Source organism: Mustela nigripes, chromosome 8 (assembly GCF_022355385.1).
Source record: "Mustela nigripes isolate SB6536 chromosome 8, MUSNIG.SB6536, whole genome shotgun sequence".
In the NCBI taxonomy this organism is placed as follows: Eukaryota; Metazoa; Chordata; class Mammalia; order Carnivora; family Mustelidae; genus Mustela; species Mustela nigripes.
This window is the reverse complement of record NC_081564.1, coordinates 52,118,959-52,143,955: the sequence shown is the minus strand read 5'-3', so window position 1 is coordinate 52,143,955 and position 24,997 is coordinate 52,118,959. Positions and strand designations below refer to the sequence as shown.

Here is a 24,997-nt window from a genome sequence, read left to right as displayed (position 1 = left end):
AATTATTACGCAGCCAAATTCTTCTGTCTTTTGTACTTTGGAAACAGCTATGGTCTCACACACAGGACTTGGCAGCTTTTATGACTGCTCTACGTATAGATTTTTAGATCTTTCCTGATGCCAGTACTTAAAGAAAGAAAATCCTACAAGTAAACTTACTATCAACATCAGTGCAGCATATGTCAAAATGAACCCTTTTAAAAACAACAAAAATACCCCTGTAAAGTATGAACCCAGAATTTTTTAAGTATGAACCGGTATTGTCAATAGAAACTGGGCTTCATACAGTTGGCCTCTTGCCTTGTTGCTTGAAGCAGTGCTAAAGGTGGCAACCCAGCACCACGCAATAAATGAGCAAGAGTTCTAAGTTTAAGGTGAATGGCTTGTGCAACTTGATGCTGAACTTGGGATTTTTTCCAGGGCTTCCAAGTTACTGAGAATCAGCTTTTTTTTTTCTCCCCAAGTCACAGATTAGAGGCAGTTCATGTGCCTTTTATCTTAACATGTTACTTACCCCTTTTAAAGTTGCCATCTGAAAAAGATGAAGAAATACAGCTCTTCCTCTTCTGCCAACTCGTTAGACTATATCTTATTTCCATGTATAAAGTAGTTAACAAATCAAACATATGTCCTGTTACTTTCTTTACTCCTTTTAATAGAACAGCTACATACAAGGCCTTGAGAATACATTAATGGAGAGGTTTTGGGCTGTTTGTGATTCTATTCTTGTCATAATTATTTTATTCTCTGACATCTTTTTTTTTAAGATTTTTATTTATTTATCAGAGAGAGAGAGGGGGAGAGAGCGAGCACAGGCAGACAGAATGGCAGGCAGAGGCAGAGGGAGAAGCAGGCTCCCTGCTGAGCAAGGAGCCCGATGTGGGACTCGATCCCAGGATGCTGGGATCATGACCTGAGCCGAAGGCAGCTGCTCAACCAACTGAGCCACCCAGGAGTCCCACTCTGACATCTTTTTTTTTTTTTTAAAGATTTTATTTATTTATTTGACAAAGAGAGATCACAAGTAGGCAGAGAGGCAGGCAGAGAGAGAGAGAGGAGGAAGCAGGCTCCCTGCTGAGCAGAGAGCCCGATGTGGGACTCGATCCCGGGACCCCGAGATCATGACCTGAGCCGAAGGCAGCGGCTTATCCCACTGAGCCACCCAGGTGCCCTGACTCGCTGACATCTTTTTGATCATTTTGTCTTTTAGGCAAAAACAACTTGCTCTGTAGACTTTGTTCTGTGTCTGTCAGCCGTCCTGTGGTCGTCCTGTAAAGTAATACAAAACAGTGGTGTTGAAGCATTAGTGTTCTTTGAGGAATTGTGTGTGTGTGTGTGTGGTTTTAAGAGTGTAGTTCAGGCATAACCACCATTCCTAGTTTAAAATACCATTCCTAATGTCTGTCATGACAGTTCAGAAAAAGCATCTCCTCCACGTTTTAAGATTAGAATAATCAGAGAGGTGGGTTTTTCTTACGAGATTTCAAAATGAATAGGAATCATTTGCTCTGTTATTTTCTACCTCCTCTCTGGCACCTTTAGAGCGCGAGTAATTTTAGTTAGCCAGCCTTTGGGGGAGCTGTGAATTTTATCAAAAGTTCTATCCAAAGAACTATAATTTCATTTCAGTTTCCTGAAATGTGTAGTACGTTTCTTCCATCTTAACGAGAAGTACTTGAACAAAAGTTAAACTTCTTTCTATCTCCCGAGATGTGTTATGACTTTAGTCTTTATGTGGAGAGACCTTACACTGAGAATCGGGTGTGTTTTATGGTCTGATTCAAATTGTTTGTTGCCTCTTACATTAGTTAGAATAGCTGCCTTAATTAACCATCCCTGTTTCCAGTTTTAATATTCACTTTTGTTATGCTGTGGGCTGGTAACCAGGTTGGATGGAATTTTGATTGTAGGGGAGGAAGTGTGCTGAGTTATGGCCCTTAAAGGCTTTCCTATAAGCCCAAACATCAACATCACATCTTTTTGCCTGCTCAGGGGCCTGTAGCAACACTGCCTTGTTCCTGGCTGTATTCCAGAGAGATCAGAAATTATTGATTACTGTGTAGCCTGAATTTTGTCAGATGTAAGAACAAATGTCTTAAATGAAGATTGAATGGATTTGGAGATAGCCAACTTGTATTTTTACTTTCCAGTTGTTTAAAATTGCATGTTTTCTTTACCATGAGTCATGTCACTTATTTTCAGAATTCATTCAGAATGACAAATTGGATACAGTTGTGAGGTTAATTATTTCAGTGTTTGAAGATAGCCCCGTGGGCCAGTGAGTTTTGTTTTGGTTAGTGTTTTTTGTTTTTTGGTGGAGCGGGGGGTGTCATCTGAGGTTTTGAGACCTTGTCTGAAAAACTAAGCTTGTTGCTTGAAGCAGTACTTGAAGCCCTCTGCTGTACCATCACAGAATAAATCACTGCCATCATACTTGTCATCTCTGCCCTGTTTCCTGTTGAAAAAAAGAGATACTCAGGATTGACAAGTAACCCTTCATGCCCCTTTGTGTCTCGTGTTCTGCCATTTTCCCAAAGGAAAGAATTAGAAAAATTGAACTTTGGGGGGAAATGATCTAGTATTAACCAAATATTAGCTGTTTAATCTAGCCGTCAGATCAGTCCTGATTTTTATTTCCCAAGGGTTGCAGTTTTAACCTCTGTTCCATGTTTGATCTTTAGAACAACTGTTCTTAGAAAACAGATTATCTGTTGCCAGAGACATCTGCGGGTGTGGGTGTGTGTAAAATTTTCTATCAGTGTTTTAAAATGTTGCTTGACCGTAGGGTATTATTAATTCTGAATGGTATTACGAACAGTAAAACCTTGATAGTTTCCTGGATTAGACCTATTAGAGTTGTTTAGATAACACACTTTGAATTACTTCCTCTCAGGAAACACTGAAACTGGAAATGTTAACCAGGCACGCATACCGAAGCACTTAGACAGAACGCATTGTTTCTTTTGCTATTAAAAAAATAGAAAAGGAAAGAAATTATGCAAATAAATCACATCTGTGGAAACCAGAGGAGACTGCTGGGCTCAACTGCCAAAGGAAGGGCATTTATATATCGGATTCTTCATCTGTTGCTGACAGTGACCACAGGATCTGTCAGGACGTTAGTCTCATAATTTATGCAGAGCTAATTGCTAGCATTAATGATGACATCAGGTTTGGGAGCGTGGAATTACAGATTGTCCTCACATATGTTAGGCATTTTTATGTATGGGAGTAGGAGTAACTTCCGTTACAAGTATACACATACACAACAACACAGACAAAACCGTTGAATGTGCCCAGAGAGTGACATATAGCAAGGACAATTTTGATCTGTTTCATCTGTGCACGTAGTGGCTGATGGGTGTCTCCTGAGCAGCCTCGACGTTCTCTTTCAGCTCATTTGGTATGTGGTACTCACGAGCCTATATGATTTCTTCATTTTATAAGGTGTATGTTTATAAAGGTAAATTAGGAAAAAAATATATTAAGGATTGATTTAAAGAGCCAGGAAGAAACATATGCTCTGTTGTTGCTTCACATTTGAGAAGCACTGTTGGCTCCTTGTGTGTTAACTGAAAATAGTTTGTTGTATGAGTGAGTGTGTGTGTGTTTCTCAAGTCTCCTGAGAACCCTCTCTCTCAACATCTCTTGTCTCCATCCTCATCCAAATGGATGAATTGCCAAGTTTTTTACAAAGTTTCACCAGAAGGGAAGTACAGCCGTGCAGCTGAATGTTTTGGAGGCTAGTCTATCTTAAAATGGTATATTTTTTTGAATCATTTCAATATGTTCACTTCCTTTGGGATATAACTGTAAGGATATTTCAGGCCCTCTTCTGACATTAAGTTTTATTCTGGGATAACACACTGAATAAAAACTTGAGCAATTCTTCAGTATAGAAGAAAGGATAATGCTTCAAGTAGTGGTTTGGGCTTGAAAACAGTAGTGGATAGAAATAGAAACCAGCATGAAAATACAGAGATGTGAAAGGCAATGAGAAACAGAATTACTAAGAATTCAAATGTTGGGGCCCCTGGGTGGCTTAGTTAAGTATCCAACTCTTGATGTCAGCTCAGGTCTTGATTTCAGGGTTGTAAATTCAAGCCCAGCATGGAGCCTACCTAAAAAAAAAAAAAAAAAAAAAAAAAGAATTTAAATGTTTTGGGGGCACCTGGCTGGCTCAGTTGGTACAGCATGTGACTTTGGATCCCAGGGTCTTGAGTTCAAGCCCCACATTGGGCGTAGAGCTTACTTGGGGAAAAAAAAAACTTAAATGTTTTTATTGTTCATAAAAGTAATAACAAGAGTAATGGCCTCCATTTATTGAGAGCTTACCACTGTGGGAGGTTGTTTACATACATTGATTAAGCTTGTGAAGTACACAATCATGTTCTAATTTTATGGAGAGCGATGCTGAGGCTCAAAAAAATGAAATACTTTTTCTGAGGTCACTAATAGTAAAGACAGATTCAAACTTCGCTGGTAATTAAGTTAATAGTATTGGCCCAGTTAATTTCCAAAGGCTATAGTTCTTTTCATTCATTTATACCTGGGGTCAGCAAACTTTCTATAAAGGGACAAAGAATAAATATGTTAGTTTGTGGGCCATATAGTTACCGTCACAGCTACCCAACACTGCCATAAATTATGCATAAATGAATGGACACAGCAGTGTCCTAATAAAACTTTATTTACAAAGGCAAGTGTTGGGTCAGATTTGGACTGTGCTAATAGTTTGCTGAGCTCTGATCTATATTGTTATATACATAGCTAGATGCTAGCTGAAAACAAAAGCCTTAGGGATAAACTAAAATGAGAATTAATAGCAAATGAGTCTTTTTAGGATTCTTGGTGACCAAAGTCAACAAAATGAAGTAACTGAAACCTCAAAGTTACAAGTCCTATAGGTAAAGAAAGTCAGCCCTCATATGGGCCAAGTACTATAATTTATCAATGATTCATTAGTTTAAAAAACAAACAAACAAACAAACCCTAAACTATATTCTTTAAAATTCTCAAGGTCATAAAAAACAAGGAAAGACCAAGAAACTCACAAAATCAAGGACTGAATGTGGTGTCATATCTGTTTGATTCTGAAAGAGAAAAAGGACATTAGTGGAAAAAAATAATGAAACCCAAATAAAGAATAAAGCTTTGTGGTTAAGTTAGTCATCTTGTATTAGTGTTAATTTCTTGGTTTTGATAATGTGCCATGGTTGTATAGAATGTTAACAGGAGAAGCTAGACAAAGGTATACAGCTTTGTAACTTTTCTGCAAATCTGGAATTATTGCAAATAAAAAGTTAAATTGTGTTTATTTATTATTAATTAATTTATTTAGATTCCTAAACGTAACTCCAATGTAGGAGCCCAAGCGAATACTGAGTCTGAAAGTAAACACAGTTAAGTGTGGTCTTATTAAAAATAATACTCAAAACACTTACTCTGAATCACCTAAAATGGACTTTAAACCTCATGAGCCTGAACTACCATTAAAATAGTATTTTTCCGCCATTTAGGTACTAGTAATGCCTTGCTACAGTTGTCACTGTAGAGACAACAGAACTGTTTGTTTTTTATAGCACTAATGTGGATTGACAAATTGCTTGTTCCAAAGTTTAAAATTATATAGAGATGACCTAGAATAGTGCGTGAGAAATTATTTACAAAGACTGCCACCTTCAAGTCTTCTATACACATACTGATGATTACTGCTCAGTAAACAACATGAACATGGCAAATCACTTTACCCAGATGCTTTTTCATTAACATAAAAGAATAACAATCTCAGCCTTAAAGCCTGGTACTAAAACTGATAAAGATAACATAATAAAACAATACACTAACTTCACCTGTGACTAAGATACATAAGTCAGAGATCAAATAGTATCAAGAGTCATGCAATACACTTTTTTTTTTTAAAGATTTTATTTATTTATTTGACAGACAGAGATCACAAGTAAGTGGAGAGAGAGAGAGGAGGAAGCAGGCTCCATGCTGAGCCTCCCGATGGGGGGCTCCATCCCAGGATCCTGGGATCATGACCTGAGCTGAAGGCAGAGGCTCTAACCCCCTGAGCCACCCAGGCACCCCCATGCAATACACTTTTAAGTGCAACATGGTCATACACAGATTATTTCAGGCGTGTAGCATTGTTTTACTATTTGGGAATCTACTATTTTAATATAAAACCAGGACATCAAAATAAAAAATAAACATATGACTATCTTATTGGGTGCAGAAATGGCACTTGATTAAAACATTATTTTAGGGCCTCTGGATGGCTCACCTCATTGAGCGTCTGACTCTTGGTTTCAGCTCAGGTCATGATCTCAGGGTCATGGGATCAAGCCACATGTTGGGCTCTTTGCTCAGCCATGGAGTCTGCTTGAGATTACCTCCCCCTCTCTCCCTCTCTCTCTGCTCCTCCCCCCTGCTCGCACATGCGTGCACTTTCTCTCTAAAATAAATAAATGCAATCTTTAAGAAATAACATTTTTAAAATTTCTTCGTAGAAACTTTTAGAAAACTGGAATTGGAAACACACATCACTAACATGATAAAATCCTTCTCAAAAAATGAATGAGTTTCTCATGTGATCAGTTTTAATAACAAATAATTCACATTAAATATGGAACACCATTCTCACCACCACACTGTTGTCAGGAGAAAGGATGAAGACTAAAAAGATGAAGGTGAATTTTGCATTGGTTACATAAGACTTAATCACTTAAGAATCCTAAGATTATCACTGGAAAAAACTTACAGTGAGGTTACTGATCTTAGAGAATAGCAACAAACCGTATGTATGAACAAACAGCAATGTTCAGGGATTAATAATGAAGGCAAACTTAATAAGGGAAAAAGAAGATCTCAGTAGATTATGAGAATTATCATGTGCCTATTTAGAAATATTTTTGATGATGTCAAACAGCAGGTAAAAGTACTTTCAATAAAATTATCAATGGAAATCATAGACACAATGACTGTGAAGTTCGTCTGGAAAAATAGGCAAAAATATCTAAGACTTTTCCTGCTGTCATGTTTTAATTTATTCTGAAACAGTTGCAGTCCTAAAAAATTGCTACAAGATCACCAACTTTTAACATTTTGCCACATTTGTTTTCTCATACTCCACCCCCCACATGCACATACATAGGCAGACACACAACTTACATTTTTCTAAATCATTTCAGAGTGAATTACATGCATTATGCCCTTTACACCTTAATACATCAGTGTCTATTTCCCAAGAATGAGGACATTTTCTTGTGTAAAAACAGTGCATTCAGGAGCGTTAACAGTGATGTGCTATTCTTCTTTACGGTCCATCAAAGCACTTGATGGCGTTGCTTCCCTTTAGTTCAGAATCCATTCCTGGAATACATATTGCTTGATGTCGCATTCTGTCTTTCATTCACGTTACTCTGGAGTAGTTCTTCAACCTTTCTTGTCTTTTATCCCATGCACGTTTTTCATGCATACATACCAGGTATTTTATACAGTGTTTCTCAGTTAGGGTTTGTCTGATACTTATTCATACTGGGGTTCTCATGATGCGTTTTTAGGTAGAATGTTCTATAACTGAAGTCCTGACCTTCTCAGGGAATCACATTCAGGGGTACACACATGAGGATGCCTCTCTGGTTATATTACATTTGAACATCTGGCCTAAGGTGTTGTCCAGTCTCTCCACTCTGTATTTACTTTTTCTCCCTTCACAATCAGGAAGCATTCCGAGCAAAGACACTTTAAAACTAAGACCATGCACATAACCTACTCCTCAGTCAAACTTACTGTCTAAATGAGCATCCATTGATGTTTGCTTGATGTACCAATCTTGGATCCCACCAGTCCTCCACATTTGTCAGCTTTTCCTCCATTCATTTTTTCCACTCATTCCTATTTTTGTTAACATATGGACTTTGATATTCCTACTTTGTTCAGTAGACTTTTTCATTGCAGTCTTAGTGTATTGTGATGCTCAAATTGTCCAGGATTTGGCCCATGGAGGCCAATTCAACCTGGCTCCTGTGTCCTTTTGGCACATTGCTGTCATCTTAAGAGCATTTCTTTACTTTTTGACACAATACAGTGTTCCACGCTCATCTTGTAACTTTCTTGCCCTACCCTTGAAGTCAGGCATTTCTTCTTCAAGGAGCCATGATATTGGGGCGCTATGTATATTTGGTGATAGCAGGAGTCATTTTTTTTCTTTTTATTATTTTTTATTATGTTAGTCACCATACGGTACATCATTAGTTTTTGATGCAGTGTTCCATGATTCATTGTTTGCTTATAACACCCAACGCTCCATGCAATCTGTGCCCTCCTTAATACCCATCACCAGGCTAATCCATCCCCCCAACCCCTTCCCCTCTAAAACCCTCAGTTTGTTTCTCGGAGTCCACAGTCTTTCATGGTTCGTCTCCCCCTCTGTTCCCCCCCCCCTTCATTTTTCCCTTCTTTCTCCTAATATCCTCCATGCTATTCCTTATGTTCACAAATAAGTGAAACCATATGATAGTTGACTTTTTCTGCTTGACATATTTCACTCAGCATAACCTCCAGTCCCATCCATGTTGATACAAAAGTTGATGGCTGAGTAATATTCCATTGTGTATATGGAACACATCTTCTTGATCCATTCTTCTGTTGAAGGGCATCTTGGCTCTTTCCACTGTTTGGCTATTGTGGACTAGTCCCTTAGAAGGAACAAAGCTAAAGATGTGTGTACGCATGTATAATTTTCTAAAGTTATAACACAATACCTCCAGTTTCTGCCTTCCCTCCACAGTGAAAACTCTGATTCTCAGAACATGTTTACTCATTTGCTTATTTCTACAATATGCATAAAAGTTGTTTCAGAATCCCTGTACCCATTCTCATATGCAAAACAAATCTCCCAAAAAGAACACAATATTTGTTGGTCTTTTTTCCCTACTGGCAATTTGTAGTCAAAGCATTTTGAAGTTACTTGGGTGATTTCTCTGTCTCTCCCCTATGTGGCTAGTTTATTCATTTGAAATAAGATTGGATTCATCTGCTTCCATTTATGTTTAGCTTTCAGTTTCTTTTAACTTTTTGCTGATGTAATTTTATTTTTTGAATTTGTTAGAACATTGGCGTACCTCCTAAGCATCGAAACTCTAAGAGTTCACAGAGGTATCACTTCTTCCCTTCTACTAGTTTCCTCCCTCCTTTAAGGACCGATTTCATTGTTTTCTTTTTTTCTTTTTCTTTTTATTTATTTATTTGACACAGAGAGAGAGACAGCAAGAGAGGGAATACAAGCAGAGGGAGTGGGAGAGGGAGAAGCAGGCTTCCCTCTGAACAGGGATCCTGATGTGGGGCTCGATCCCAGGACTCCAGGATCATGACCTGAGCCAAAGGCAGATGTTTAACTAACTGAGCCACCCAGGCGCCCACAATTTCATTGGTTTTCTGGTTTATTTTTCTTGTATTCCTTGTTGTTGTTTTTTTTTAATTTCAGAAAAAATATATACTGATTTTTCTGAAGGTGTAGTATACTGTATAATCTTACATGCACTTTGGGTGTTTTTTTTTGGGGGGGGGGTGGTTACTTAATATCTCCTGAAAGTCATTTTCCTATTAGTTCATTGTTTTCTATTAATTCATTGAACTCATCATTCTTGTTCTTATTTGCATAATACATTTTGTGTTTGTGCCGTAGTTCATTCAGCCAGTCTACTGTGTTTGAGCATTTAGATTGATTCTAAGATTTTGCAAATACAAATAATGCTACAATGAATAACCTTGTGCATTTACATTTTCACACCGTGGGAGGAATGTCTTCAGATAATTTCCTAGAAGTAGGATTGCTGAATGGAGGGATAAACACGTACATGGTTTGGTTCAGTATTGCCATATTCCCCGCCACAGGGCTTGTATCATTTGCATTTCTACCAGCTATGGTGAAGAAGAGTGCCTGTTTCCCCTTAGCCTCACCCACTGAGTATGCTGTCAAGCTTTTGAATATTTTTCAGTGTTCTAGGTAAGAAACAGTATCTCAGTATAATTTTCATTTACTTTCCTCTAATTATAAAAGAAGTTGAACATCATTCCGTGGATTTGAAGTCTGTTGTGCGCCTTTTTTTAGTGACTTGGTTTTTCATGACTTTCACCTGTTTTTCTGGAGGCGTTCTGGTCATGTCTTAAAAGTTGCTTATGTAGGGACGCCTGGGTGGCTCAGTTGGTTGAGCAGCTGCCTTCGGCTCAGGTCATGATCCCAGCGTCCTGGGATCGAGTCCCACATCGGGCTCCTTGCTCCGCAGGGAGCCTGCTTCTCCCTCTGACTCTGCCTTCCACTCTGTCTGCCTGTGCTCGCTCTCGCTCGCTCTCTCTCTGACAAATAAATAAATAAAAATCTTTAAAAAAAAAAAAAAAAAAGTTGCTTATGTATTAGGGAGGTTCACTCTTGTGAAAATATTGCACATATTTCCTCTCTCAGACCGTTACTGGATTTTGACTTTGCTTCTCTTGTTTCTTGACATCCAAAAACTTTCTGAGTTGGAATAACCAGAAATGAGGGTTTTTGTATCAAATCTGAACATGTAAGATAAAGTTGTAGAAATTGAAACAGTATAGTTATGATGAGAAAATAGAACGGTCATTTGGATAAATGGCCTCATAGTAGATGCAAATATAAGTATACGAATGAGTGTATGTGTTTTATAAATTTAGTACATTATCAATGTAGCACTTCAAATCCATGATGAAAAGAAGTATACTGGACATTCAGTTAGCTATTGAAAAAACTAAAGTTGGGGGTGCCTAGATGGCACAGTCGATTAAGCATCCTACTCTTGGTTCCCCCTCAGGTTGTGATCTCAGAGTCATGAGTTGAAGCCCGCCATTGGGCTCTGTGCTCAGTGTGGAGTCTGTTTAAGACTCTGTTGCTCTCTGCCCCTCCCCCCCAGTAAATAAATAAATCTTTAAGAAAAAACTAAAGTTGGATCTCTACCTTTAATAGTCCATCAAAGAAATTTTAATTAAATCAGTTAAATAGTTAAAAACCATCAAAATTCTAGAAAAAAATAATCATCTCAGTTTTTCTCATCCTCAGCACTACTGAAATCTGGACTAGATAATTCTTGGCTGTGAGAGGGTGTTGTGTTCATTGTTCCATGTTTAGCAACATACCTGGTCTGCTAGATATAAGTAGCACCCTCCCAGCCATGACAATCAAGAAATGTCTCCAGACATGGTCAAATGTCCCCAGGGGTTAGGGAAGACGGAGCAAAATCACTCCTAACTCAGAACCACTGATTTATGTCATCTCACTAGTAGAAGCATACTGCCCAAGAATGAAATTACAAAGGAAAATTTTGAAAATGTTTGCTACATAGGAAGAAAAAACTTCAGCTCTTTAAGAAGTTATAAAGTTGAAATTCATGCAACAAATTGGAAAATATATAGAATCGCTGATATTCACATGACAAAAGGAATCAATAAGATGACCGTCCCAATAGAAAAGAATGGGTGAAGGGCGCAAACAGACATTCACAAGGAAGAGATCTAAATGGCCAGATACATGAGTACCAAAATAGATCCCTAATAATCAAATAAAATAAAATGTGAATAAATAAATGCAGGATATGTGCTCTACCTTTAATATTGGCAGACATTAAACTCATTAAGCATGGGTATGGAGAGACCTGTAATTTCATAAAGTGGGAGAAGTGTGAATAAATACAACATTGAGGAAGCGCAATAGGAAATGCATATTAGACCTTCCAAATAGATATCGATAACTTTGTCCATGCAATGCTGCTTCTGGGCCTTTGTCCTAAGGAAATAGTTGAAATGTAAAAAAATTCATTGCAGTACTATTCATAATTGCTAAACATTGGGAAAACCCATCTGTCTAACAATAAGGAACTAGTCAGAAAAATTAAGGCATATGCCCAGATAATCAGATACATAAGCTCAGTATTATAACTGAAGGTGTATACCTAACAGGAGAAAATGAAAATAGTGAGAAAAAAGTAACAAAATTGTATACATGTATTTATAAATCTCCAAGAGAGATGACGCATCTCATTTCTCTTTTTCTCTATTTATATAAATTTATATATTGTTAACATAGATTATCTTCAGTAGTAAGACTATAGAATTTGTTCATCTTTGCATCTATATTTTCTAATATTTCTGCCAAAGAATATGAATAGTTTGTATAATAAAATTAAAGGACAGGGAGAAATAAAACATTTTTACATCCTCTCTCCCAATTCCAATTTTAGAAAATTTCATAAATATTTTTTAAGGATTTTACTTATTTATTTGACAGATAGAGATCACAGGGAGGCAGAGATGCAGGCAGAGAGAGAAGAGGGTGGGGGGAAGCAGGCTCCCTGCTGAGCAGAGGGCCCGATGTGGGGCTTGATCCCAGGACCCTGGGATCATGACCTGAGCTGAAGGCAGAGGCTTTAACCCACTGAGCCACCCAGGCGCCCCAAATTGCATAAAATGTTAGAAGTAAAGTGGGATGCCTGGGCTGCTCAGTCAGCTGGGCGTCTGCCTTTTACTCAGGTCATGATCCCAGGGTCCGGGGATCGAGTCCTGCATCAGGCTCCCTGCTTGGCGGGGATCTTGTGTCTCCTTCTACCTGCTTCTTCCTCTGTTTGTGCTCTCTCTCTCTCTCTCTCTCTCTCTGACAAATAAAATGAATAAAATCTTTTTTAAAAATTTCTTTAACAGTTGAAAAAAAAAAGGAATATTTTACAGTGGTGTTCGTGAAAGCATTTTTTTAATAGCTGGAAGAGACAGAATAATATTACTATCCCAAAATAATTATCCATATGGTAGGCTCCTCTACGTGGACAAAGAAACTGGAAGAATGTTTATCAAACCATTATAATGGTGGCTATTTCTGAATCAGGCCCGTGGGTGTTACTTTCTTCTTGTGTCTTTTCTCTGTATTTCCCAAATTTTTACTAACAAACAGATTGCTTATTTCTTCAGAACAAAGTATGTTTTTACAAGTCTAAAAGAATATCTTCTTATTACTGTTAGCCATATAAATATTATAAGAGAAATGGAGTGGCTAAATTTAGTATGGGAACAGCATTTTCCTTTTACACGTGCTTGTGTGTCTGTCTTCATGGCAAGTTCTCTGCTTCTCTGCAGGAATGGACTGAAGGCAGCTAACGTAAAACTGATTTCTCCTGTTGCAGGTTGCTTCAGGTGAATGCAATGAGGACACCGAAGTTTATAATATCACCCTCTGTACTGGGGATGAACTCACTCTCATGGGGCAAGCAGAAATCCTGTACGCAAAGACTTTCAAGGAGAAGTCACGACTCAACACGATCTTCAAAAAGATCGGCAAGCTCAACTCCATCAGCAAGCTGGGGAAGGGCAAAATGCCATGCCTGATCTGCATGAATCACCGGACCAATGAAAGCATTAGCCTGCCATTCCAGTGCAAGGGCAGATTTAGCACCCGGAGTCCCCTGGAACTTCAGATGCAGGAGGGCGAGCACACCATCCGCAACATAGTGGAGAAAACCAGGCTCCCCGTGAACGTGACGGTGCCCAGCCCTCCACCCAGGAACCCCTATGACCTCCACTTCATCCGTGAGGGGCATCGCTACAAGTTCGTGAACATCCAGACCAAGACAGTGGTGGTTTGCTGTGTGCTACGGAACAACAAGATCCTCCCCATGCACTTCCCTTTGCACTTGACGGTCCCCAAGTTCAGCCTCCCAGAACACTTGGTAAAGGGAGACGTGTGGCCCGAGACCCTGGTGCATCACTGGCTGGGTATCTGCCAAGAACAATTCGACATCGACGAGTATTCCCGGGCTGTCCGAGATGTGAAGACCGACTGGAATGAGGACTGCAAGAGCCCCAGGAAGGGCCGGTGCTCTGGCCACAACCACGTGCCCAATTCTCTGAGCTACGCCCGCGATGAGCTCACCCAGTCCTTCCACCGGCTGTCTGTCTGCGTGTATGGCAACAATCTCCATGGCAACAGTGAGGTGAACCTCCACGGCTGCAGGGACCTGGGGGGAGAGTGGGCGCCCTTCCCTCACGACATCTTGCCCTATCAGGACCTGGGGGACAGTGGGAGCGACTACCTGTTCCCGGAAGCCGGTGAAGAATCGGCGGGTGTCCTGGGGAAGTCGGAGCTTCCTTACGAAGAGCTCTGGCTGGAGGACGGCAAGCCCAGCCATCAGCCTCTCACGCGTTCCCTGAGCGAGAAGAGCAGATGCGATCAGTCCAGAGGTTCCGTCCGGTCCAAATGTGCAACCTCTCCTCTTCCAGTGCCCGGAACTCTGGGAGCAGCCATGAAGTCTTCAGAGATCGCCCTACCTCCACCTCCAGTGCCTCCCAAATCTGAAGCCGTAAGTCATTTCCGTTCCCAGGGGATGTTGATTTTCCATCTCTCCGCAACGTCACCTGACGAGCTTGTCTTCTTTCTTAATGAGAGGGAAACTTCCCGGTGGGAAATGATTGGGAGCAGCAAATTTGCCTCATTTGGAATGAAATAGAAATACTGGCTAGTTTAGTTTTACCAGTTAGGAGTTCCAAGTTTTTAAACCTTGAGAGTTTTGAAGAAAAAGAGGTCTGAACATGCCTTTCGCTGCTGCCTGGAGAATGGATAATAGGGAGGAGAGGGCGGACGGTGGGAGACCTGAGAAGAGGCATTACGGTTGGGGGAGGTCCGAAATGACGATGCCTTGAACCGCAGCAGCGGGAAGCCATGGATGGCAGGGAGAAATGAGCTGCTTCCGAACGACCCGGCAGTACTTGCTGATAAATTGGGTGTGGGTAGTGAAGGAAAGAGGAAATCAAAGAAAACGCTTAGAATTTTAGCCTGGGCAACAGAGTGGTTATTAGTGCCAGTTACAGTGGTGGGGCAGATTGAAGGAAGAGTAGGTTTATTGGGGGGGGGGTGGGGAGGGGTGCGGGATGGGAGGAGGAATCCAGAGACCTCAGCGTCATCTGTAACCCTTCCTACTTCCCTGAAGTTACACGGAGATCAAAGCATGGTCGGTGCGCCTGTGTCCATAGACACACACCAGAGCAGAACCCGAGCCACAGCGGGTTCTGTGTAACACCTTAAACGTAACTCAGTTAAGGCTTGTGGGGCTTCTGTCAAATCTTACTGTAAAAAAGGTCAGTATGGGACAGGAAAAAGGGCCCTCTGTTTTGACTGGGTTCTTTGATTGACAGGCACTCTGAACCTTTGCTCCTTGTTTTTAATCATTGGATTTCATTATATCTGAACTGAGAAAGTGCTAGAGATGATGGGTATAGTTCTGTTTGTTTATTTGACAGTGGCTACTGCAGTGGATTTTTTTTCCCCCTATCTCTAGCAGACTCTTTAAAAAAAAAAAAAAAAAACTTACACAAATCACAGTAAATAGAAGAGTTCAGACCTATCTGACTGAAGCACATTTAGGGGGAGGATGTCTCCATATGCGTCTCTTCTCTCTGCTCCCCGTGGTAGTCTTGGGACACCTCCGTGGAACCCTGCAGCTGTGCAGAACCTAGTTGCAAACCGGTAGACATCCCGGGTGGGATGCAAGAAACAGGACGTGCACTCTGGACTCTGGTATCTTTCAGTTTTATAGGGAAGTTAACAGATGAAATGCAATGACTGTCATATAAGTTAAAATGTGATAAACGATAGAAGAGAGAGAGACTTCATTCAGAGGAAAATGAATTCGGAAAAAGAAACTTCTAGTTGGGTGATGCATGAGAGAAGTCTTCGTGGAGATGATGGCATTTTAAATGAGCTGAGAGAACACACGTGAGTTGGAAGAGCAGAGAGGTGAGAAAAAAGGGCCTTCCAGACAGAATAGCATGAGCAAAGATGTGGAAGAAAGCTGGGACAGGTGAAGAGAGAACAGGGAGTGCTCTAGAGTCAGCAGAATAGGGTGACTAGGATGGATGAATGGCCGTGATGGCTGAAAGGGCTGGAGCCACGTCATGGACAGCCCTGAACTTCGCTGTCCGTGTGGGGCCCTCATTGCTGCAGAGATTATTGAGGGGAGACCCCCCCCCCGCCCCAGCTGTTCATTCTAGGACACAAGAACTCCCCAGAGATTGCAGATCTGGATTTTCCTTGTTCTTTGAAGCATCTCCCATAGACCTCAAGACACAAGCCCAGGGATCCCAGTACCTAGTAGGGGCCATGAAAAATTTTAGGGACGTCCTTGGTATTTTTTATTCATGTCAGAGGATGGTCCTCCATCCCAGCCCAGCCCCCCAAAAGCAGGTAAAAAGTAAGGGGATGGTCCTTCTGGAAAGTAAGCAGTGTTCAGTGTGTCTCAACTATATACTTGATGTTCCTGGAAACTTGGAACCCTGGTCTTCAGTAGGAGTGTGACTGTGTGAACTGTTCCTATAGGACTTTGGTCCTGGTTGGCACATAGTGGAGACTTATGTTGGCTAAATGATGGATTGACTCATCCATGATGGTCATATCCAAAGTCATTATGTAACAAAGTCTAGAAATAGGAGGCTAGCGCCACTTGTTTTTTCTGTGGCGTAATAAAAGATGAGTAAGAACATAAATATTAAGAGACTCTATTCTTGACCTTGGTACTAAAAAATATGAGAGTTAAATTTGAAAGCAAAAGCAAACTTCAGAGGGGGAGAAAAATGTTAGTCTCTAGTCTCAGATGTCGTGTCTTACAAGAGACTCTTTTCAGAGCATGTCCAGTGTTTATAGAATGCTATAATCTTTTTTAAAATTTTTAAAACACCTGAAATCACTTGATTTACTTTAAAAAAAAAGTTGGGCATTTCAAATGAAGTCATATTTTTTATGGGCTCTTTGACCATGAAATGAGTTTTCCATTTTTAGGAACTATGTGGGATCCAAAGAAACGTCATAATTGTTAGATGTGGCTTCAGCTTGTAATTTTCAAAAGGGAGCTTTAATGGGGCATAAATTCAAGCGCTCCCACAGAATTAAATAAAACTTCTTTGGAAAGTTACACTGGGGTGAGTCCTGGGAGAAAGACATGCCATGTACCTAATAGTTATCCTGCCAATCATTAAAGATGGTGATAAGCTTTCAAGTGAGACATCATCTGGGAAGGGGACAACTCCCACCAGGTCTTTAGGGATAAAAGGTGCCAGAACAATGGCACAGAGTTGTCTTTCATGGTAAGGGAAGCAGAGCTGGTAATTGGCAAATGCGCTCTGTTTGCCACAGGGCGTGACCCCGTTGTGTTAACATCCAGGGCTACAATGGCTCCATTGCATGCCCACCTGTCCCTTCTCTCCTGATTCTTCTTTTCCTCCTTCACTTCCTACTTCAGTGACCGAAGTTGTAACCCACGCTCGTGCTCTGTCTCCAGCACATTTTGGTGTGCTTTGTTTCTTTCTGTAACCAGGAGAGTAAATCTTTCCCCTTCGGCAATACCACTGTGTTTCCCTCATTGTGCTGCAATTCTGGCCACATCGGGGTCGTGCTGTTCAGCACTTTTTCCCCCACATCTTACTTAAGCAGAAAGCTGGCTGGTGGGACCAAATTGAAAATCCTCAGTGGATTGAGTCATCGGCGTAGCCCTCATTCACTTTGTATTTGATGTGGCTGTTGAGGGCTATGTTCTAGTCTTCAGGTATCTTTGTAAAGATTGTTGAATGTAAAGATTGTTTTTGTTTTTTTAAAGCAATACTCTGCCACTTACTTCTCCAGAATAGGAGAGGCTGTTCCCCTCCCAACAGGAATAGCCCAGGGAAAAGTAAGCATAGTTCTAGTTTAAGAGGGATGCCACTTGTCTCCCTCAGAATTGTTGCAGATGAGCCCAGACTGAGGGAGCATCGCGGGCTCACTGAATGGTGACATTGTCCCTTTTTTAAATTGCACAGAGGGCCCTCAGATCAGAATGACCTGACAGTCCTTGTTAAGTGGATTATCCTTTTGGTTCATATGTTTATTCTAAACACATCCTCTATTTTGTAACATCATGGGCCTCTATCCCTAATCTTAATTTTCTGGGTACTGGCTGATCAGTCTAAAACATTTACCCAGATACACTCAAGAAGTGACAATGTTGAAAAAAAAAAAATGCCATTTTGGAGAGCAATAATAGAAAGCCTTTATATTGCATAAAATTCTGTACATAGAAGGGTTGAGTCCCAGACTGCTTTGGGCTGCACACTGAATTACAAGTCATTATCAAAACCACAGGATCGCCATTCTTCTGAAACTATTTATGCAGCAGTATCCAACCTGGGGACCACAGAACCCCAGAGATTAGGCTCTTCCCTCCTTGCTTGGCTGTTGACATTAGAGCAATTCCTGAGGTTCATGAAAAGAAAATCATAAAAGGAGCTAGGTCACGAACCACTGGTTTAAACCAAGTGTTACTGCCAAATTGATGAAGAATTTGTTAACCGTGGCGCCCGAAAGGGGTGCCCCAGAGCCCTAGAGAAACTAGGTGCAGGGATTTGTCGTAAGACGGATTGCTGGCGTACTCACTGAATAAGGCTGAAAGTCCATCATAAATAAAGCCCCTGGCACGGAGCACTCTATGTTGTTGGTTTGGGGAAAAATAAGACTTACAGGGTGGATTTAGTCCAGTAGGTGCTTAGAAAAATGGACTGAGCTCTACAGAAGTGAGTCGGAGTATCTGGTCTGCCTCAGACAGGCTGAACAATTGATGAGAAAATGTGAAGAAATGCCAGGCCTCCCAGAAGTCTTCATTTCCCCTTTTCTGTGGAATTTAACTGGAAGCGGGGAGAGAAGTGATCAGGCACACTATGTGGTAGATAATTAGAGGCATAGGACATTAGGTTAAGAGCTGTGGATTTGAGGGATGCCTGGGTGGCTCGGTTAAGCATCCAACGCTTGATCTCAAGGACATGAGTTCAAGCCCCGCATTGGGCACCATGCTGGGTGTGAAGCCTACTTTAAAAAAAAAAAAAAGCCACAGATTTGAATCTTCCTCACTCTACCACATAGTAGCTTGGTACCTTTGGCAAAATACTTAACCTCCCTGAGTCATTTCTGTGGGGAGAATAACAGCTTCTTCATTGCATCGTTGTACTGTACCAAGTACTTGGCACTGGCTTGTGGCACTTGGGAAGTGTTCAATAAATAGTGGCTGTAACTTAATATGGGGCAGATTCCAATTTAGGGTCAGATGGAAAATGATTTTGGGAGGTTTTAATGAGGGTATGAGGCCTCTTCAAAGAGGCAAGTAGGCTGACAGAAACAGGCACCTCTCCCTCCACAGTCAGCCCAGCACCCAGGCAGGGCCCCTTGGTCCGCACATTCAAAAGCACGTGTGATAGCTTCGTGTTCCTGGTCTCTAAGGTATTACAGAAACCGACTTGGGTTTAAAAATAACAAAACATTCTTTTCATCTGACTTTTAAAATACCCATTTGATAAGCTAGGTGTTAATGTTACAGTTACCCAGCTGTGGAGCCAGATTTGTACTCATCGAAGAGACACAGAAATGCTCAGCAGCCTGGACCCCAGTACTGTGTCATCCTTTCCTGGGGACAGTTGGGGGTTTTGAAGAGCTGTAGAGTACCTGTGAAGAAGCCACGTGTGGCTCTAAGGCTGCAAACACATGTCAAGAAACTGGAATTCCCAGACAAACCTGTATAGAAATATTAAGACTAACAAGTTGCCAGGATGCCTGGGTGGCTCAGATGGTTAAATGTCTGCCTTCGGCTCAGGTCACGATCCCAGGGTCCTGGGATCAACTACCCCCCATCCGGCTCCTTGCTCAGCAGGGAGCCTGCTTCTTCCTCTGCCTGCTGCTCCCCTGTTCATGCTCTCCCTCCCTCTCTTTCTCTCTCTCTCTCTCTCTGACAAATTAATAATAAATAAATAAATCTTTTTCAAAAGTGGGGGGGGTACTGACAAGTTGCCTTGGCAAATTCTATTCCTCAGCGTGGCTAGGCTAGATTATGGTGTGACCAGGTGTCCTGCACCACCTGGAGGTATCCACCCAACAGAATTAGAGACGTCACATGACTACCAAAGTTGGGAAAAAGCTATCAACAGATGTTTGTTTATAAATTAAGGGAATTGGCTATGAGAACTAATTTGACTAAGTTTTTATTTTATTTTGTCTTTGGACTTTTGCCCTGTATCAACTGTTAACATTAGAAAAGGCATTAAAAGACAGATTTTCTTAAATAAATCTGACATATTAATATTCAGGTTTAGGTACTAAAAAGATTAATCTGGAAGTGACTATTTATTTTTCAGAGTAATTGCTCTACAAAAAGATTCACTCAGGATTCCACTAATTAATGAGGTCTCCTAAGGCATTTGACATTTAATTAATTTTAATTACGACTTTTGAGGAGTACTCTGAGAACAAGCCATATCTACGTTCCCATATGTTAATTGAAATAAGGACTAAATTATTACTGTGTTTTGGTAATTTTGAAACTAATTGCCTCTGGTTTCATGTAAGTTATTTGTTTTTAAGTGAAACCTTCTAAACCAAGAAATGTTTTTCTCCTGTGTCCAGGAAAGTCTCAATGTTGAGTACGTTAATAATTACAATATTCTGTGGGATAGCTCTTGTTGCAAATCTGCACTCTTGAGTGCCATTTGCACAAAATCACATTAATGTGAAGGTTATATACTATTTAAATATATGTATCATGTATTATATTCCTTGCTCAGAAAAGGGCTTTATTCTCTGCCCCAGTAGCATATTCCTTCTTCTGAGTCCATAGAAGCACCCTAGAATTTGAACAAGTATTCTTTTCAGGACCACTTGCCCTTCGTGAATGGCCTCCGCCTTGCCTCCCTGGCCCGAGGCTTGGAGATTGGAGGTCGTCTCAAACCCAGGTCTGTCTTTAGGTCTTATCGTCAGTGTGTAAAACTAGAAGGGGGAAAAAAAAAGTATTCATCTAAGAATCAGGATTTTGACTGTAAATCACATCTGCCCTTGCGTAATTAATCACATAGAGTTTCATTTATTGCCATTTTGTCATTATAAACTTTTCATTTCTGTTTGGCTGAAAATACCCTGATGGGTATGTGACAAGGTTATGAACTCTTTGTATAAAAGCCTCTTTATAAATAAGATTTCTTAAGGCTGTAATGATTTTGTTATCTGGGAGAGGGAGTGTGGGAAGCGATATAAAATCCAGGGCAGAGGGCATGCACTGAAGGCAAAGTTGCAAAGTTCAAGGAAGCGTGGTTACAAAACTCCTTTCTTTCCATTGCTGACATTATCCTGAAGTTGGCTTTTTGAGAAGAAAATTCACAGTACAGGTGAGTGCAGTTGTAGATCAAGCTCACTTCAAGAATCTGTGTATTTTCTGAGTTATTGTCAAAAAGAAACAAAATGATCCTTACCCTGCTTGAGTGATGCCGAAATCTCTTCAGTGACTGCGACAATTCTAAGCAGTGTGATCTTTGAGACAGAATCTTTCCACCCACAAGCTTGTGATGGTGCGTGTGTGTTGGTTTTAAACCACAGACAAGGGAAATGGTTGGCCTTGTCAATAGGTGTCTCCAGACCCATTGCCATGGATTTAAAAGTTGAGTACACTGCGATAAAATTGATGTTTTCCCCCCAAAAGATGGCTACACAAAAAATGTCACAGTAATGTGTTCCATTTACTTTTCTTAAGCAGTCTCTTTGGTCCAACTAGTGAGAGGGTATAAAAAGTGTTCTTGCTTCCGTGGAAGACAAGTAGAATGTTCCAAGAAATGAAAATTTTACAAGTAATATTATACCAAAACCCCCCATCCCTACACTGTGCTGTTTCATAAATACTTGGTGTGTCTTTCAGTCTCTTGTATTCTTTTAGTCCCTAGAAGTGTCGGGAAAACTTAATGGTCACAGGAGAAAGTAATTAGATCATAGGTAATATGTATAAAAAGCTCCAATTATGTGTACCAAATGTTACATACAATAAACATAACATATCATAAATATACATAAATATGTGTAGCCTTGTTTTCCAACCAGGTACTAATGAGCTTTGTAATTGGAACAAATTCTCATGCATCACTTTTAACATGTGGCTATTAAGGGAGAAGACCCTTTTCTCCATTTTTAACAAATTATTGTTCCTTTACACTGTGCTCAGTTCCCTCCCAGCCACACAGAGTTGGAGCTGAAGGGAATGGAGAAGGGAAAGGCCAGTTAAATGCCATTCCTGGAGTCAGGAAAGCAAGTTCAGCTTTGTGGACAGTATTCCGAAAACAAAGAATATCATCCCATTCTATGACACATTTGGTTTTGACCAAAGATTGGGGTTGGGTTTTGACTTGGTTGACCACCTTCGCTTTAAAAACACGAAGCTTTCCAAAGTCATTCATTCTGTTGGGTGCATCTTTGCTCTTGCTGTTAGACAGTAAGTTACCATTGATTTCTTTTCTGGCTTTACAGCGGCCAGTGATGGTACGGCCAAAGCAGAAAGCAATGGGAAAATATCTCTTCTCTCCGTCTTCTTAAATGCAGGGAAACCGTACGTTCTAGGGGTTAGTAAGCCATTCGCCTCCAGGTTATTATGTGTGTGCATGTTTATATCTGGGCACATTTCTAAAGTTCGTCCAAGCTTAGGGGTGAAAAAAGCCATGCCTTCTTCCGTCCACTATCCCTTTCTAGTAACTGCCTCTTCCCCTTCCTTTCTAGTCAGTATTCTTGAAAAGAGTGTTGTGCCCTCCCAAGTTCATTCACCCTCACTTCCTGTTATACACTTGACTCACTGGAATCTGTCTGCCAAGTTGGTTTTTTGTTTTGTTTTGTTTTTTTCATTGTGACTTTTGCTAAGATCCCCAGTGACCTGCGAGCTCTAACATATCTTCCAGATCTTTCCTGACTCTTGACAGGCTGCCATCCTTACATGGCCATTCTCCTGCTCTCCTCCCCTCCCTTCACTTCTTTGACACCATTTGGGCAGGTTCTGCTCTGGGGGTGCTAAGATAGAGTCACCTCTCTCCTCCTTCTCCGTCTCCTCTCCTGCCCATTCCATAGGGGTTCAGCTTTCTTTTCTTCTCATCTGAGATCCCAGTGCCACCATCACACAGATTCTGTTGGTAGAACATCAAACTCAAGCTCCGTATTTTCAAAACTGAACTCCTTGTTTTCTCCCAAGCTTTGTTCTTCCTTCTAAGTTTCTGTCTGATAAATGGAAACAATACTTGCCTCATCGTTGAAGCCTCCAGGCCCAGGCATCACTTTAGTTGGTTTTTTTCATGCCTCTATACCTTTTGCACACTCATATATTCCTCCTTCCTGGAGACTTTCTTGGTACAATTTCCTATGAATTTGTTCTGTCACATTGAATAAGTTAATGGTGCTCCTACTAACCTTTCCTCTTACTTCTGTTATTACAAGGCCATTTGTGTCTTGATTATGTTTGTCTCCCTTCTTCCCAACAAATTCCATGAGCTAGTAATTTCTGTATACTTAACACTAGCTCAGTGAGCATGTGCTAGGCACTTATCATACCTTTGAATGTATCAGTAGCAAAATGGAATTAATGTACTGTGTAGGAAAAGGGAAAGGGATGGCCATATTCTTTAGACATTTGGGGACGGTGGAAGTAGATAGTGGCTCTGATCTCAGCTCTGAGCCCCTAGACACGTTTTATAGCTTACTTCAAACCCTGACTATTAAATTGTGTCAGTGTGTTAGATGGCACAGGAATAGGCCTTCTGGACTAAAGAAGGTGACTAGAGAGTGTTCTAGAAAGAGCAGAACTCACCATTTCCACCTTCCAGTAAATGACCTTTATAATTAGCCCTGGGTTAGCAATCTGCTGCATGAATACTAAGGAGAGGTTGTCTTTATCCTGAGTGGTGGTATCTTACATTTGTTAAGAATTTAATTCTTGAGGGTGCCTGGGTGGCCCATTCGTTAAGCAACTGCCTTTGGTTCAGGTCACGATCCCCAGGACAGGGTCCTGGGGTTGAGCCCCACATTGGGATCCCTGCTCAGCGGGAAGCCTGCTTCTCCCTCTCCCACTCCCCCTGCTTGTGTTCCCTTTCTCACTGTGTCTCTCTCTGTCAAATAAATAAATAAAATCTTAAAAAAAAAAAAAAAGAATTTAATCCTTGAGCATTTTACAAATGGGAAGAGGTAATTGTACTGGAGGTGTAAGTGACTCCTGGAAAGAAAATATTTATTTATAGAGAGATTGTGTGCTTGCCTGTGGGTGGGGGGGGGGGCAGGGAGGGAGAGAGAGACTATCAAGCAGACTCCCTACTGAGTGCAGAGCCCAGCTCCTGCCAATCCCATGACCCTGAGATCATGACCCAAGCTGAAATCAAGAGTCGGATGCTCCACTGACTGAGCCACTGAGGTGCTCCAGAAAGAAGAGCTTAGACCCGAGAATTCATGAAGCAAGGCTCTGGGGACAGCAGAGAACCAGCTCTCCCTGCTGCCCCCTGAATCCATGTCGTGTCATTGACCCTGTTCTAACCAGCAGGTGCCAGGAGTGTCTCTGCAAACACCCAAACTACCCATAACCAGAAATGATCAACCAGTAGCCGAGGTCATGCATAATCTGGGATAGACAGTAACACCTGCCCCCAAACAATGCCAGCACTCGCTTAGGACCAGGGCGGAGGTTTATTCCTGAGAACCCAGGTACCCCCAACCGCACCGTGCTGTCAGACATGCCACATTGGAGAAGAAGGAAGGACTCTAGCCTGCCAGCCATGCTGTATTCTGTAATATCTCCATTTAGAATAGTAGTTATTCGGAGGGGGGTTGACATTTCCCAGTTTAGAAATACCGTCATTGTCATTTTCACACTCCTACTATGGCAAGTGTGGTGGTGGTAGAGTTGAGGTTGGTCATATGCGCCAGGTCTGCTGGTGCATTTTTTTCTCAAGATTGACACTAATAGGAGGACACACACAAAATTAACATCCAGCCCAAGTGACTTAACAAAAACAATGCCCACATAAAAATATAAAAGGCATTCTTACATATTTTAAAATAAAAGTAGCTTTTTGTTGTATTTTTTGTGTGTGTGACATCTGTTAACCTCTGCCTAGCATTCTTTTTTTTTTTTTT

General features: G+C 41.0%; 1 protein-coding gene across 2 annotated transcripts in view; it reads left to right on the top strand.

The window, feature by feature from the left end:
• Positions 1 to 24,997, top strand: part of GAREM1 (GRB2 associated regulator of MAPK1 subtype 1) — a 206,213-nt gene that overhangs the window by 169,375 nt on the left and 11,841 nt on the right. For both annotated transcript variants that reach the window (XM_059409418.1, XM_059409417.1), the window contains exon 4: positions 13,197 to 14,369. In XM_059409418.1, coding sequence (XP_059265401.1) covers positions 13,197 to 14,369 — 1,173 coding nt within the window. The remainder of the gene's footprint in view (positions 1 to 13,196; positions 14,370 to 24,997) is intronic.